Here is a 15,673-nt window from a genome sequence, read left to right as displayed (position 1 = left end):
CATATGTGAGTAAGGGTTATGTGAAAGTTGGGTAGGAGTTGTAAGGCAAGCATTTCCCCTTGCATTAGTTTGAAAACCAAACAGCCGTTGGGCAGTTGGCAGTTGGCAGCTGGGAAAATTGAAGAATGTTTACTGGATAACTGTTTCAATAGATGATCATGTTTAAAGCTTTTAGTTCATAAAAATAAAAAATAAAAAACCAAAGCCTCAGTCTAGCTGGTTTGCACTGCCATAATACAAAGCTTTCACATCGGTCTACCTAACGTGTCAAAAAGGCTCTAATAGCTTTTCATCGGCCCCAACAAATTGCTGAAAAATCTACTGATGGTAAACAGTAATAAGTGCTCGTTGCATTTGGTGGGCATTATTTACGATAAAGTTTATTGAGTCTTATTCAAAGCGGGTCTCTTGAGATGATAGATTTTTTTCTCTCGTATTTTAAACACATATTTGGTCAAAATTATTACGTGAGGGAGCGTGTTAAAGTGTACCCACATTAACAAGATTAACTTGACCTGAATACTTTATAAGTCATGGTATCTCTTCCTCTCTCAAAGCATCTTAGAGAGAGGATTGAGCTTTTTCTCCCGCTGTTGCTCTGATGCAATTATTTGGACAATAGTGTCATACGTGAAAGGCGTGTTAAGTATCACCCTTTCTTAATGCGTCTTTTGAGAATGAGTAAGGCTTATAAACTTTTACAGTTTACTTATCAAATAAAATTTTTTTAAAAAAAAAATCACATTTTCATAAATATATTCAGGGATAATTACATCATTGGTTCCTGTGGTTAGCTCTAATTGCAAATCACTACTTGTGGCAACAAAATTAAATGGGGGATCCCTCTGGTAAACCATAATAACAAATAGGTCCCTGAACGTGTTTTCCGTCAGCCATTTTATCAGTTGTCGTTACCCCGCCATGTCAGAACCAATCAGAGGCTGACACGTGTAATTTTTTTAAAAAAAAAATATTAACACAAATTTTTAATTTACACAAAAAATATTAACACAAAATTAACACAAAATTAACACAAAAATGACACAAGTGTCATTTTTTCTCACATCAGCTACAGTACTTTCTAGGGTTTTCTTTATTTTTTTTTCCCTCAAAATTAACCCCCCCTTCTTCCACCTCCCATCCTCACGTATCGATGGCCACCACATCTCCGCTCTGCACCTTCTCCTTCCCCAGCGCCTCGATCATCTTTGCGCCCAAGTCGTACACTGTCTCCATCTCTGTGGACTTCAGGGTCAGCTTATCGATCTTGGAAGCTGCTCTGGCGATGACAAGGTGGTCGATCTGGATCTCCACGACCTCTCCCTTGATGACCTCGGTCTCCTCCTTGATGCGCACGTCGATGGCCTTGCGGAAGGCCTGGGTTAGGGCTTCAGTCTTCGACATCTCCAGTGAGAAGAGCTCGCTATCGGCGAGCATGGCAAACGGGGTCTCCTGACCAAGCGACTTGGCCAAGCCCATGGCAATGGCAGTCTTGCCGGTTCCGGGCTGACACGCCAGGAGGATGATGCCGATGGCCTTGCAGGCTGCGGTCTGGCCCACCATGCCATTCGAGACTTGGCGGGGCTCGAGGGCCGAATCCAGACCCAAGCCACGGATGTGGGAGTGTGCGCATAGATGGCTCTTCCGTATAATGGTGGCGGTGGGAGACTAGTGCATGGTACGAGAGGGACAGATTTTTGTGTTAATATTTTTTTAAAAAAAAAATTACACGTGTCGACCTCTGATTAGTTTTGACGTGACGGGGTAACGGTAACTGTTAAAATGACTGACGGAAAACATGTTCAGAGACCTATTTGTTATTATGGTTTACTAGAGGGATCCCCTATTTAATTTTGTTACTACAGGGAGTAATTTGCAATTAGAGTCAACTACAAGATCAATGGTGCAATAATCTCAAATATTCATTAGGAAAAGGCAAATCTTCCAATGATTGTTGCAGGAATATATAAAAAGAAACCTTTAAAAATGAATATTTAAATGAAATAATAAAAGCAGATATCTAAAATAAAGAAAGACGGTTTCCAACTGAATGCCCTACGGATATAATTTATATTGAATGTTTGACAACAGCTTTGCTCTCATGAGTTGGAGGTGAATGTGCAGCGCATTGAATACTACAGCTTTGCTCTCAACTGACTGCCCTACGGATATAATTTACATTGAATGTTTGACAACAGCTTTGCTCTCATGAGTTGGAGGTGAATGTGCAGCGCATTGAATACTCTAAGTCTATCTCTTAGCTATATATGAGTTGGGATGATGTGTAGCATTCCTCTTTTTCCCGCTTACTTGGAAAAGGGATATCTTTTTTTTTTTTTCTGTGAATAATTTACATGAGATTCCGTTCCTCAATGGCTTAACAAAATGTGAAAGAGCCCATCCATGACCCATATGTAAAGGCTCATTATGTCTTCCCTTGGTTGTTTCTAGTCTGATTAAGGAGAGAGAAATTAAGTTCAACTGTTTGTTTGATCTTTCTTCAGGCTGTCAACAGTTAAATAAATATCCTGATTTCAAAGTTCATTTGTTTAAGTGTGGTTAATGTTGTCCTTTTCCTTGAAAGACCCACTTCTTCTATATATGTCCTTTTTCTTTTCAATTGAAAGGCCCACTTGTCATTAAATTCTTCAATGGCTTCTATAATTGCCTCTTATAAGTTAGTGCAGTAGTTGTAGGTTAAAGAAAGTTTGACTACTGAAAGAGCATAACATAGATTTATACTGTTCGTGTTGCTTGTAATGGGTTTCTTCTTGAATAGAAAACTCATTTCTGAGATTGTGCCTGGAATCTTGACAGTCTCAATCCTGGTGGGGATCTGCTTTGCAAAGAATGTTCCTGCTAATTTTGTTTTTGGGGATTCCTTGGTTGATGTGGGAAACAATAATTACATTGTTTCACTCTCCAAGGCTAATTATGTTCCCAATGGGGTTGATTTTGGAATGCCAACAGGACGATACACAAATGGAAGAACCATTGTCGACATCATAGGCAAGTACTGATTTTCCATTAGTTTAGTTCTACTTTCAATATTCATAAGCATATTTTCTTAACAGGTCAGCAATTGGGTCTTAAAGACTTCACTCCTCCCTACTTGGCTCCAACTACAGCAGGGCATGTGGTTCTGCAGGGTGTCAATTACGCTTCTGGTGGGGGTGGAATTCTTAATAAAACTGGAACGATCTTTGTAAGCTTTTTCTTTTTCTTTGTTTCTCTTTTTTTTTTTTTTGGTAATTCCATTATAGATCTTGCTATTCTCATAAGCAGTTCAATGGAGTGTGTGGATCAACGCTATCCTATCCAATCATGACTTTGAACTGCGTTCTAGTGACTTCAATGTGTTAGATGTGTATACACACTACAAGAAATTTCGCATATTTAGCGACAACCGGTCGTCGAGAAATGTTATCAGCGATGAGCTTAGAATCATCGCTGATAATGACATATCAGTAGTGATCGACGGCGACTTTTGTTGTCTTTGATAATATTAGAAGTTGTCGCAGATAGCGTAAGAACTTAAGCCAACGTGCCATCGCTGATGATAATAAGTATATTTGTACATGATGCGCATAGGGTGGCCGAATCAACCTGGACGCACAGATAGATAATTTTGCAAATACCAGGCAAGACATAATCTCAATGATTGGTGCTCCTGCAGCTCTTAAGTTGATTGGATCAGCCTTGTTCTCAGTTACAATCGGCTCAAATGATTTCATCAATAACTACCTTGTACCTGTCATCTCAGTTCCTGAACAGAAGTTAATTTCGCCACAAGTGTTTGTTGCCACCATGATTTCCAGATACAGACTACAACTAACGGTAGCTGTTTAGAAAGCTTTCATGCTCATGTCACGTTTCTACTTCAATTGTACTCTTAACATATTTGTTTCTGTTAGCAGAGACTACACAACTTGGGTGCTAGAAAGATTGTTGTGGCAAATGTAGGACCAATTGGGTGTATACCATATCAGAGGGATTCAAATCCAGCAGCAGGAGACAATTGTGTTAATTTGCCGAATCAGTTAGCTCAACTATTCAACACCCAGCTGAAATGCCTTATCACAGAGCTCAACACTGATCTTCAGGGATCACAGTTTGCCTATGCAGATGTTTATCACATTGTAGAAGATATCCTGCAAAACTTCATATCATATGGTATGATGCTCAGGACTTTACTGCTAGTTTAACTTGAATTCGAATGATCTATCCTATAAAAAGCTTCTTTTCGTTTTTTTATTGGAATGTTTAAAGTTCCTCAAATCACCCTACCAAAACCTATCGTTCTTGTTGATTTTTCATCACACGTTACGTCTACACAAAGTACCTCGAATTTGAATTATCTATCCTTAAAAAAAGCTGATTTTCGTTTGTTTATCGGGAGGTTTAAAGTTCTTCGACTACCGTAAAATAAGAACACCCAGAATTCTTCGAATTATCTTGCGACGTTACGTAGGTACGTAACAGATCTAGTAGCTTGAATTTGGATGATCTATCCTAAAAAGAGCTTCCTTTTGGATTTAACAGGTTTTGAGAATGCAAATTCTGCATGCTGCTATCTTGTTGGGCGCTTTGGGGGTTTGATCCCATGTGGTCCTCCATCAAAAGTTTGTAGGGACAGATCCAAGTATGTGTTCTGGGATCCATACCATCCGTCTGATGCTTCAAATGTTATCATTGCCAGGCGTCTCTTGGATGGCGACTCCAATGACATTACACCTATGAACATTAGGCAACTGGCTGGATTGTGATCATTCAAAAGATTTCCCTACTCTTTCAAGGACATCAAGAGGCATAGTTTATGTATAGAAAGTTTATTAATTATTATACAACATTTGATTTTCCCCAAGAATTTTTACTACAAGCTATACTAAATTCCTATCTGCAGCCTTTGTTTCAGTCCAAGTGATGGGGGACAAGACTGAGTTAATTGGGTCTTATAGTTTTATTAATTAATTGAGTTGTTATTTTGTAATTCAATAAAGTCGGTCAAATTAAGGTTTAGTTATAAGATTTATTCGAGTGAACTATTGTACTCTAATGCAGACAGACTTGATGAATAATTAAACAGATTTCGTTTGAGTCCTCTTCTTCTTCTTTTTGAGGACGAAACCTCACCGGATTCCCCTATTCTTCTTCCGCTCGATGGTGAGAATCCGTCAAACTATCCTTATCTTTAAACTGTTCTTCTTCTCTTCCAAATACTTTTCTCCTACATCATGTAGCAGGTAATTTCTTCAATGTCAGATTATTATCAGGCAAGTGGTGGTCATTTTCATAATAACTTATTTGGTGACAGTTCGAATATATTCCTTCTACTTCAGTCGCGCATGGAAAGCTAAAATCCAAACAAGCTGAACTTTCCTTGCTCGTGAACACACCATATATAATAGGCTAATATGGTAGGCTTATTCCTTTATTTTCTTTTAAAAAGAAAAAGTATGAACAACCCAATAATAAGTCTTGAAACGACCTACTCAGTTCAGGTAAATAATTTTTTTTTTTTTTAAATATATATATATATATATATATATGTCAAATAAATGATATGACCCTATAAATTCTTGGGATAGAGGCCAAAAAATATTGACCGCCAGATCACAAATTTTTTGTTCAAACTAGGTTTTGAAGAAAAAAATAAAGAAGGAAAAAACTTGGTACACAACAGGTTGTGTACAACCACTCATATAGGTAGGACCTATTTGAGTGGGTGGGTCTCACTCATGTGAGTAAGTTGTGCACAACCTATTGTGCAAGGATCAAACCCTCATAAACAATCACTTTGTTGGCCCCACAAGATTTACCGCTCAAAAGCATACCCTCCTTCTAATATTCCTAAAAGAGAAGGGTTAGAACTTAGAAATCATAATTTCATCTTAATTTGACAAAAATAATAATTTTATTTTAATCTTAATAAGCTTGTGAAAATCAGAAGATGTCTATCCCATAGTCAGTTTGGATATGGCTCAAGTGCTGAAAATAAATAAATAAATAATACTATAATTTTTTTTTTTTACAACATTTAAGCTAAATTCACTTAGTCGTTGTCTATTATATTTCTAGTTTCTCTACTCCAGGCTCTCCAGTGAGAACAATTGTTTTCACATTTTATTCCTCCAACAGTTTTGGCTTGTTATTAAATGTTATTTACTTTTCGGGAGAACTTTATTTATAATTTTGGGTTAAATACATTATTGGTACTTGAGTTTTAAGCATTATTAAATTTAGTACTTGAATTTTTATTTGTATCAAGTGGTACTTGATTTAAGAGTAAAAACCTATTTAGTACCTCTGTTAGATTTTCCGTCATAAAATTAACGGTCTGCCACGTGTCAACCGCTGAGGTTGACATGTGACACTCTATAAAAAAATAAAAAACTTAAAAATAAAAAACTTTAAAAAATTATATAAAAATAATATAATAATATAATTTTGAAAAAAGAAAAAGAAAAAAGAAAGAAGAAAAAATTATGGGTTTTGGCCCATGGGGTGGCCGAACCACCCCCAAACCCTCTCTAAGGGCCAAAACCCATAAATTTTTTTTTTTTTTGCCATGGGGTGGCCGAGGGGTGGTCCGGCCACCCCAAACCCGCCAAGCTACCCCTCTTTTTTTTTTTTTTTTTTTCTTTTTCCTTTTTTCAATTTTTTTTAAATTATATTATTTTTATATAATTTTTTAAATATTTTAATTTTGAAGTTTTTAATTTTTTTTATATATATTTCCACGTGTCAGTCTCAGCGGTTAACACGTGACAGACCGTTAATTTTAGAACGAAAAATTTAACAGAGGTACTAAATGAATTTTTATTACTAACTCAAGTACCACTTATGATACAAATAAAAATTTAGGTACTAAATTTAAAAACACTTCAAACTCAAGTACTAATAAAATAATTAACCCTATAGTTTTTTATCTTTCAGTGTATCACCTTTCTCCTCTGTTCTCAATCCCGTAGATGATCATATAGAGAAATTCAACGTTAGAATTATTATAAGATGATGAGAAGGATTAGAGTTTGTTTTAGCGGATTCGTATATATGTCAAGGTCAAGAGAATCCTTTCCCACATTTCATAGAAGATGATATTGTTGGATCAGTAACTCCGACTCACACTTCACCGAGAAAACATGGTGAAACGACTGAAATACATTTTATGACAAAATTTTTAAAATTTTTAAAATCAAAATTTCACAACTGTGCCTCGAAAATGTATTGGAAGAGAATCTTTATGATTATAATAATGCTACGTATTTAATTATCATCTTATTATTAGTTTATTGGATTGATATGACAGTGTTTATCGGCTCTTATATCAGTCTTTATTAAAAAGAAAAAATCTTAAGGGTGAGATAAGAATTTAGTATTTAGAATTACTCAATTCAATATGTATCCACCATCTTGCTTTGTATTCAATTATTCAATGTAACCTTTTATAAAAATTCATCCACAATCAATTAATAATATATATACCTGCATAGAGAGAAAAATTCTAAGAAAACAATCTGCTGCTCCTCCTCTCTCTTTCCCTTTCTACTCTCCGCTCCTACCTTCTCTCTCCTATTGTGGTTTTTTTTTTTATTTTGTGTGAAGGTGTTCTCCGACCAAATCAGCAATTTTGACATCTTCGATATGCATCCATTCATCTACCTCTGTATTGTGCAGTTCTTCTCCTCCATGACTATCACTGTTGTTTGCTGGTTGTATTTTTTGTTTTGAATAAGAGTTTTCCTTCTCCATAGATCTACTATCATAAATGATTTATGGGATGAAGATTAGTCAGGTATGAGGGGTTATCCCTCACAGCCTAGATAGTTTGGTGTGAGAGATTATCTCTCACGACCTGGATAGTTCAATATGAGGGGTTATCTCTTATGGCCGGTTTAAATAAATTTTTTTAAAATATTTGGATATCATTGTCTTAAATTTGGTCTGCTCGGAGTAGATCTACTTTTTAACTATTTTTATACATGGGTTAGTGGAAGATGAAAATCATAGATAACACTTTATTGTAAGAATTTTGTTGTATCTATAATTTTGTAACCTCATAGCATGTGGCTATGATTTTGCAAAACTTTATGCTTTGTGATGTAAAAGTTTTGTGCTCGTGATATTTGATCAATGAAATACATAAATATTTCGTTAAAAAAAAAATGTAACCTTTTTATATTTGAGTAAGATTAATTATATACACATTAGTTTATCCCACAATGCCACAACTATCTCATAATGTTCATGACAATTTCAACTAATCCTTGTATTTTTATCTTCTTTTTTTAATAATAACTTATCCAAGAGTTGATTGCGACTTCCATGCCAGCATTGTAAGATAATTGTGAGATAAAAATATGATTTTTAACAGTACTCAATACTATAAACTATAGTTTTATCAAACAACTATCTCACAATATTAACGTGTCAGTTTCAACAAACCTTTAGATCATTTATTGTTAAATAAATAAATAAATACAAATGTTAGTTGAAACTACTATGTCAGGATTGTGGGATAATTATAGAATAAAAATGTGATATTTACCATTATTGTTAGGATTTAGATCGGTGAATTTGACGTCCAAATAGGTTAATTGTCAGAATATATTAAACTTATAAGATTTGGATGTAATTTGGATTTTTGAGTGTAAATTAACCTCCATTTGCCAAACTGTTTGCCGGAGGGTTACATGACGACTCAACCAAGTTAGAACAAACAAGAAACACGAAACACAAACCAAACGAAAAGAAGAGAAAATGAATTATTTGTACTCAAATATAAAAGATTATATTGAATATTATCCCACAATGTTGATGTGATAATCATAACAAACTCTTGGATTAGTCTTTATTTTTTAAATTAAAAAAAAAAAAAAAAAAAATCTAACGTTTAGTTGGACCTGTTCAAGTCAGCATTGTGATATAAAATATGATATGTATCATAACTTGAATTGAAAACAATAACCATTAGTACTAGCTCTTCATTATATAGTTAGGATTTGGCTCGGGTGCTATTGAAAAACTATAGCACTTCTAAGCCGTAGTTTCACACAAATTTAAGTCATATTCCGGGAAGTTGTAATTTAGCTCTTAATTATCTAAACCAAATGGTAAGAACTAGCCAGGAAGTAGCCAAGAGAATAAATAATATTGATATGAATTTAAGACCATATTCCAACAAATTTCATGCAAGTGTACGAGGGTAATGAATTGCCGTAATCAAACTCCAACATGTGCCCAACCCAAACAGATCACGTAAATGCCCATAACATTAACCGCTAATGCGCACGAACCGATCATGATCAATATTCCCTACATTGCCTACATTGCTCACTCACCCATTTCATCAAACACCTAATTAATCAGACGTAATTGATATGCCCTGATCACCGTCCACTTCATCTCCATCTGGCATCTGGCACCTATGAATCTGATCAAACAGTTTTCTATTCATATAACAAAATATCATCTCAAACAGCTTTGTGTTCATTGATCATAGGCTTAGCGTTGGCCCTTGGATCACCGTTAATTTTTTTTCATCCCAAGGTAGACCCCACTTAATACTTATCCCCAGTTAAATCAGGGAAAGGAACATTCCTCTACCAATCCCCATATGGTACTTTTGTCTCTCCCAACACGCAGTCCTACGAATCGTCAAATCCAATGGCCCTCTCTGTGAACGGCGAGATAGAAGAAGCGATGGACGCGCATTTCAAGCGATTCGACGTCGTTTCGGACGAATCCGACCACTCCTACCTCAACCTCAACCGCCCCAAAAAGGACGGCGCAGATTGCTTCATCAACGGGAACTGTAGGACCCACAAGAAGATTATGCAGGAGTGGAGGATCCTAGAGAAGAGCCTCCCGGAGACGATCTTCGTGCGGGCCTACGAGAAGCGCATCGATCTGCTCAGGGCAGTCATCGTCGGCGCCGCGGGCACGCCGTACCACGATGGACTCTTCTTCTTCGATTTGGCCTTCCCGCCCGATTACCCGACCAGCCCGCCCCAGGTCCATTTCCGCTCGTACGGTATGCGCCTGAATCCGAACCTGTACGCCAACGGGAGGGTCTGCTTGTCGCTGCTCAACACCTGGGCCGGTAAGAAGAGCGAGAAGTGGAACCCATGTGAGTCCACTGTGCTCCAGGTCTTGCTCTCGATCCAGGCGCTGGTTCTCAACGAGAAACCGTACTTCAACGAACCGGGTCACGGGATGTTGGGTCGGGCTATCTGGGAAAAGAAGTCGCAGGCTTATAACGAGGACGTGTTCATCTTGTCGTGCAAGACAATGCTATTTTTGATCCGAAGGCCACCGAGGAATTTCGAGGACCTTGTGGTCAGGCATTTTCGGGAGCGAGGGGATTGGATATTAAGGGCCTGTGATGCTTATAGAGGTGGGCTTCTGAGAGTTGGGTACTATGGGAATTATGGGTCGTCGTCGTCGTCGAGTTCTTCGTCTTCAACGAGCGTCGAGGTGTCGGAGAAATTCAAAGGGTCGATGGAGAAGCTGTACCCGGAGCTTGTTGCTGCGTTTCATAGGGGCGGAGCTTCGGTAGGGAATTTCGTCGAACGGTTGAAGGTCGAGAGAAAAACGGCGCCATCGTCGTCCAAGGCGGCGCAGGTGGTTGTGAAAAAGAAGCGCGGTGGTGGGATTGCGAAGAGTGTCATTCGGAGAATAAAGAAGGCTTTGGGATTGAACAAGAAGAGTGAGAAAAGCGATGGGGATATGACCAAAAAGGACTCTCCTTGAAATGGGTGCGCAATGTGATGGAAGAAAACAGAGCGAGAGAGAGACAGAGAGAGGACACGAAGTGGGGACCAAATTGGGGGATTTTGATTTCTTTCTTTGGCACTTTAGACAAGGGGAAGATTAGGAGTTAACCCTTTTTTTTTTTCTTTTTTTTTTTTTCCTCTTTTAATTATTTCTTTAGGTTTTGAATGATGATTGAGGTACATAATTTTACTCAAAGGAACAGGATATGAAGCTTTATTTTAAAACACACTTTTATCTTGGATTGTACATAAAGATCAACATTCACCGAACCCAATTATTGCTCCAATTTTGCTTTTGAGCTGATTGATTGACTCGTCACATTTTAATGTTTATGTACGTAATTAATATTTCATATTTGTAAATAATTAATCCTTGTAGGACAAGGAAAAGAATAAAAAAAAAAAAAAAAAAAAAAATTGCACCGGCAAGAGATGTGACGCTTTACTAATAATTCAGCGCATAAAGAATGTGGGTCTATTGAAAGCCTTTTTTCACAGGACCTGCGTTGTTTTTTTTACGAGGTTGTCACTAACAAAAACTTCAAGCAGTTCACGAGACCAAACTGTGCAGTGCACTTTTGGGCCCATTTACTTGAGGTTGGTGGGCCACACTATTGATTTTTTTTATTTTTTTTATTTTTTAAAAAAAAAATCTGTATTATTTAAGTAACGGCCCCAAGATAATTATAGTATTTTATAATTACCACGTGGCACTGTTACTTTCTTTACTGTAATCTCAAATGCATACTTGTGACTAAATTTACATAAACTATAACTACATACAAGAGGGCAGGTATGCTATCCAAGATTACCTCAAAGCACTACTCCTAGTTGGATCCAAAACTATACAAGTCAAAGAACTCGAGTTGCGATTGAAGGTTCGATTGAGGCATTCTATGTCATGTTCAATTGATTAAAATACGCTTTCCTCGTCCGAAACGCAGCAAAATCCTAATTTTTCACTCCATAACTTACTACACTTACACCAACAAATCAACAATCTTAAAACAACTTCCTCCATACTAAAAATCCTTTATTCTTACAGCTTTATTAATATTCAAAACAAACAACAACAAACACGCTAACTACACTTTGCAACTCTCACCAATTTTCAATAACGCCACAACCAAAAATCATTCCTTCATCAATAACACAATACCATATCAACAACAACATCACCATAACCATAAAAATCAACAAACTAATATCCTTCAAGCATCTTAACAAAATATCCAAAAACTTTAGCATAGCATATGAAAAAAAAAAAAAAAAAAGACGGGTGAAAGGACTTACCCTCGAAGCCTCCTCTTCTAGCTCTTCCCCTTAAGCTTCGTCTCTCTCTCTCTCTCTCAATGTTCGAACATGGAGAAGGAAAAATGAAAACTTTCCTTTATCCATGCGTTTAAAAGTTTCTCATGCAAGCTTCTAAATAATTTTGATCAGCCAAAACACATTGGTCAGCATTAAATACGCATCAAATCTCATGTACCCACACATGCGATCAATCATAGCCATCCATCTTCACCCATCGTTCTTGCGGTTTGTTGCCATGTGGAGATGCTCTTTCGATTGAATGAACCTTATCTAGGGGTGAGCAAATACCCGTAGAACCCGCCCCGCGAAGCCTAAACCCGCACCCATGGTGCGGGTTTAGGGGCGTTTTTTGGGCCCCCCGTGCGGTGCGGGGGGGCCCTTGAAATTTTGCGGGTCCCCGCCCCGCCCCGCAGATTTTGAAAAAAAAGAAAGAAAGAAAGAAGGCAGCCCTCAGGCCCCTCACGAGTCAGTCACGCAGCATTCACTCCCTAACCCTAACTTAACTTCTCTAAGTTTCTAACTCCCAGCTCCGCAGCACATTCACTCCGCCAGAACCGCCACTCGCCTCACGGCCCTCACCAGTCACCGGCCGGTCTGACCCTCACGGCTCACGCCCTCACTCCGTCACTCGCTAGTCGTTGCCTCACGCCCTCACCTCCCTGCACGCACGGTCGCTCGGACACACGTCACAGACTCACACACCCGCAGGCCGCAGAAGAGGAAGGGGAAGGCCCCTGCAGGTCAGTCCGTTTCTGATTTCTGCTTTTGGTCGTGATTTGGTAGCGATTTCTAGCGGGAAATCCGGCGACTTCCAGTGGCGATTTTCCGGCGACCCGAGTCTGTTTTTTTGGCGATTTCAGTGGGTCTTACACGGTGGATTTCTCTGTGTTTCAACAAAAAATCCCTAGGAAATTTCTTGTGATTTGGCTTAATTAATTTGGATTATTGTTGATTTATTTGATGTAGTGATTATGGTTGGGTTGTTGATGATTATTGGCTAATTTGGGTGAAGTTTCGGTGATGGGTATTTTGTTGTTGTTGAATTCACGGCTGAACCGTGTTTGGTGCCTCCCCTGTTTCATAACCCATCATAACCCGCGGGGATCCCCGCATACCCACAGGGATCCCCGCCCCATCCCCACCCGCCCTGTGCGGGTGCATGGGGTAATCTGCGGGGTGCGGGTTCCCTTTGGGGAATCCGCACCTCTGCGGGGCGGGGGCAAAAAAACCCCATCCCCCCCCCCCCCCCGGCCCATGCTCAGCCCTAACCTTATCCTTGATCGATCGAACTTTTCAACTCTAAATCTTTGCCACTTAATTTCTCCCACATGCACGTAGGACCGCCACACAAAGATTCTTTTTTTGATAGATCAAACCCCAATCGGCCTTAATCGATCAAACTTGCACAAATTCAAATCGTTTCGAGGATTCCGTCCAACTTTTAAACTACTTATTGATCAAGAACCTACGAGCCCATTGTGTTCCATCATTTGTAATATACCAAAAAATAAAATCCTTTTTAAAACACAAAATCTTTTAGAAATACATATGGTTTCAAAACAAAGTTTCTTTTAAACCAATGATTTGGTGTTTTCCTTTTTCTTTTTCTTTTTTTTAAAAAAAAAAAGAAAAAAAAAATGGGGACTGATCCTACCCACCACTTAAACACTATATTGGATGTATAAACGTTATATGTTAACACAACTTGTCTTTTAATGAACATGCTCTAAACAGGTTGATGTCTTCAACATTTTACTCCTTATATTTACATCATTGCAAACCGTTCATTTCAACAGGAAAAATGTTATAATTCCATTACATATGTCAACTGGAAATATTACAACAGTGAAAGTACTCCATTACACAGAAAGTTAAAGTTATGCACTAAGCATACAAAGAACCAGCAATTACAACATCAAAGTTAGGATTAACCCTTTATCTCTTGCCCTATATATGTCATTTTCCTTCTCTAGGTATTCAACCCTTTCCGTGTATATGTTGTCTCTCTTCTCCAGCTGCATCTTCAGTTGCTTAACCATTTTCATATATTTGACATTTTCATTATCTAGGATCATAACCCTTTCATTGAGTGTCTCATTTTCGTTGTCCAGGTTGTTAAGCTTTTTTCACAGCACATGTAAGACCTCTACAACCCTATTAGAAGTTGAGGGTCTATTTATTAGAAAAAACAGATCGATTGCGTAAAGCCCACGGTAGCAACGGAACCGAGGAAAGTGTACAGAAAAGACAACGGCCAGCTGGAATTTTTTGCATCGAGGGAAAAAATTTGGGGATTTATCATATCAGTAACAATTCTTACAATCCCAACAATATGAATTTTCCCCTTATGGGAAAAAAAACTTACTACTTATGGATCATATTGGGTGCAACCCCAAAATCATCTTCCAAGGTTTTCATCAGTCCATAAAGTCTTCAGTGGTGCGGTTAAGCCACACTTACAAACCAAAGACCCTATACCACGCCCAACCGAGGAAGAACCCGAAATGACTTCATCTTTATTTATCATTGGCACCCAAAAATCAGCATTTCTATTTTTTTACCCAAAACAAATCAAGCAGTGATCGAGTAGAACAAACCTTATCTTTGGCACAACCATCTGACATGTTGTAAACATCGGAGGATGGAGTTGGTCGGGCTGCTAATATATGATGGTGTGTGTACAATATCTTGGACACCGTTGTTGTATTACAGGTCCCTTGAGATAGCGCCAACTCTATTGGGAATGGGTTAATATCCTATGCAGATCATTTGGAGTTAAACTATAACATGATTATCTTATTATAGCATATACTTTATCTATATTGCATTTATTCATCAAATCGAAACTATAACCTTACATTAAGGGTGTACAAGTGGGGCGGTTATTAACCGAAAATAACCGGTAGCCGTTAATAATCGGCAATAACCGTTAACCAAGAAAACTGGGAAACCGAAAATAACCGCAAACGGATAACCGGGTACTCGGTTGCAGTTACCGGTTATTGTATTCTAAAAAATCGGTTAATAATAGGTAACCAGTTTTTATAATAATAATAATAATAATAATAATAATAATAAGATAAAACGTTGGATCACCTTAAGGATTTACGTTCAACGGAAAAAAATTCTAAGAACTGGCAAACGTTTGTCTAACTGTCACACAAATCACATTGGACATGGAATTTTATTAAGAAATTTTTTATGTGAATGAAAAAACAGCATTTCTCTGGCATTTTTTTTTTTTTTTTGGTTTTTTTTTTTCTCTTTGTTACTTCTTATATACAGTGGATAATGCATTGCAAAGTCTCATCTTGACTAATAAGAAATGCTACTTAAGAGACTGAAAGGACAAAATGATGCTACTTAAGAAATGCTAATTAATGAGTTATGTGTTATATTGACTCTTGTGATAATTTACCGTGATTGTCATTTAAATAAAACATGGAAGGAAAGAATGATGTACCTAAAATTCAGATATTGGATTTAAAAAATTGAAAATATTCCATAATATAGAAAAACCGGTTATCCGGTTAATAACCGATTTAAAATAACCGGCGGTTAGTAAAAACTCTACCGGTTGCGGT

The 15,673-nt window shown here is 37.7% G+C and overlaps 3 protein-coding genes across 4 annotated transcripts; 2 read left to right on the top strand and 1 right to left on the bottom strand.

Annotated features, from left to right (window-relative positions):
* Positions 1-1,143: 1,143 nt before the first annotated feature.
* Positions 1,144-1,563, bottom strand: LOC133859613 (uncharacterized). Its single transcript, XM_062295082.1, has one exon. It carries the CDS (start codon positions 1,561-1,563, stop codon positions 1,144-1,146), a length of 420 nt encoding a protein of 139 aa, XP_062151066.1.
* Positions 1,564-2,678: 1,115 nt separating this feature from the next.
* On the top strand, positions 2,679-4,914 carry LOC133858835 (GDSL esterase/lipase At4g16230-like). Of its 2 annotated transcripts, none has more exons than XM_062294290.1 (5): positions 2,679-3,009; positions 3,096-3,205; positions 3,592-3,837; positions 3,918-4,173; positions 4,543-4,914. In XM_062294290.1, exons 1-5 carry the CDS (start codon positions 2,760-2,762, stop codon positions 4,764-4,766), a joined length of 1,086 nt encoding a protein of 361 aa, XP_062150274.1. In that variant the 5' UTR covers positions 2,679-2,759; the 3' UTR covers positions 4,767-4,914. The 2 variants fall into 2 exon arrangements, with proteins under 2 accessions (XP_062150274.1, XP_062150273.1); XM_062294289.1 differs by having other exon boundaries at positions 2,680-3,009; positions 3,075-3,205.
* A 4,408-nt stretch (positions 4,915-9,322) lies between these two features.
* LOC133879790 (putative ubiquitin-conjugating enzyme E2 38) lies at positions 9,323-11,074 on the top strand. The gene has a single exon (XM_062318567.1). The coding sequence runs from the start codon at positions 9,667-9,669 to the stop codon at positions 10,750-10,752; it is 1,086 nt and encodes a 361-aa protein (XP_062174551.1). The 5' UTR covers positions 9,323-9,666; the 3' UTR covers positions 10,753-11,074.
* Positions 11,075-15,673: the final 4,599 nt, after the last annotated feature.

The sequence above is a fragment of the Alnus glutinosa genome, chromosome 1, assembly GCF_958979055.1.
Source record: "Alnus glutinosa chromosome 1, dhAlnGlut1.1, whole genome shotgun sequence".
Taxonomy (NCBI): domain Eukaryota; kingdom Viridiplantae; phylum Streptophyta; class Magnoliopsida; order Fagales; family Betulaceae; genus Alnus; species Alnus glutinosa.
Note: the sequence above shows the minus strand (reverse complement) of the source record. Positions and strands in the feature narration are given on the sequence as shown.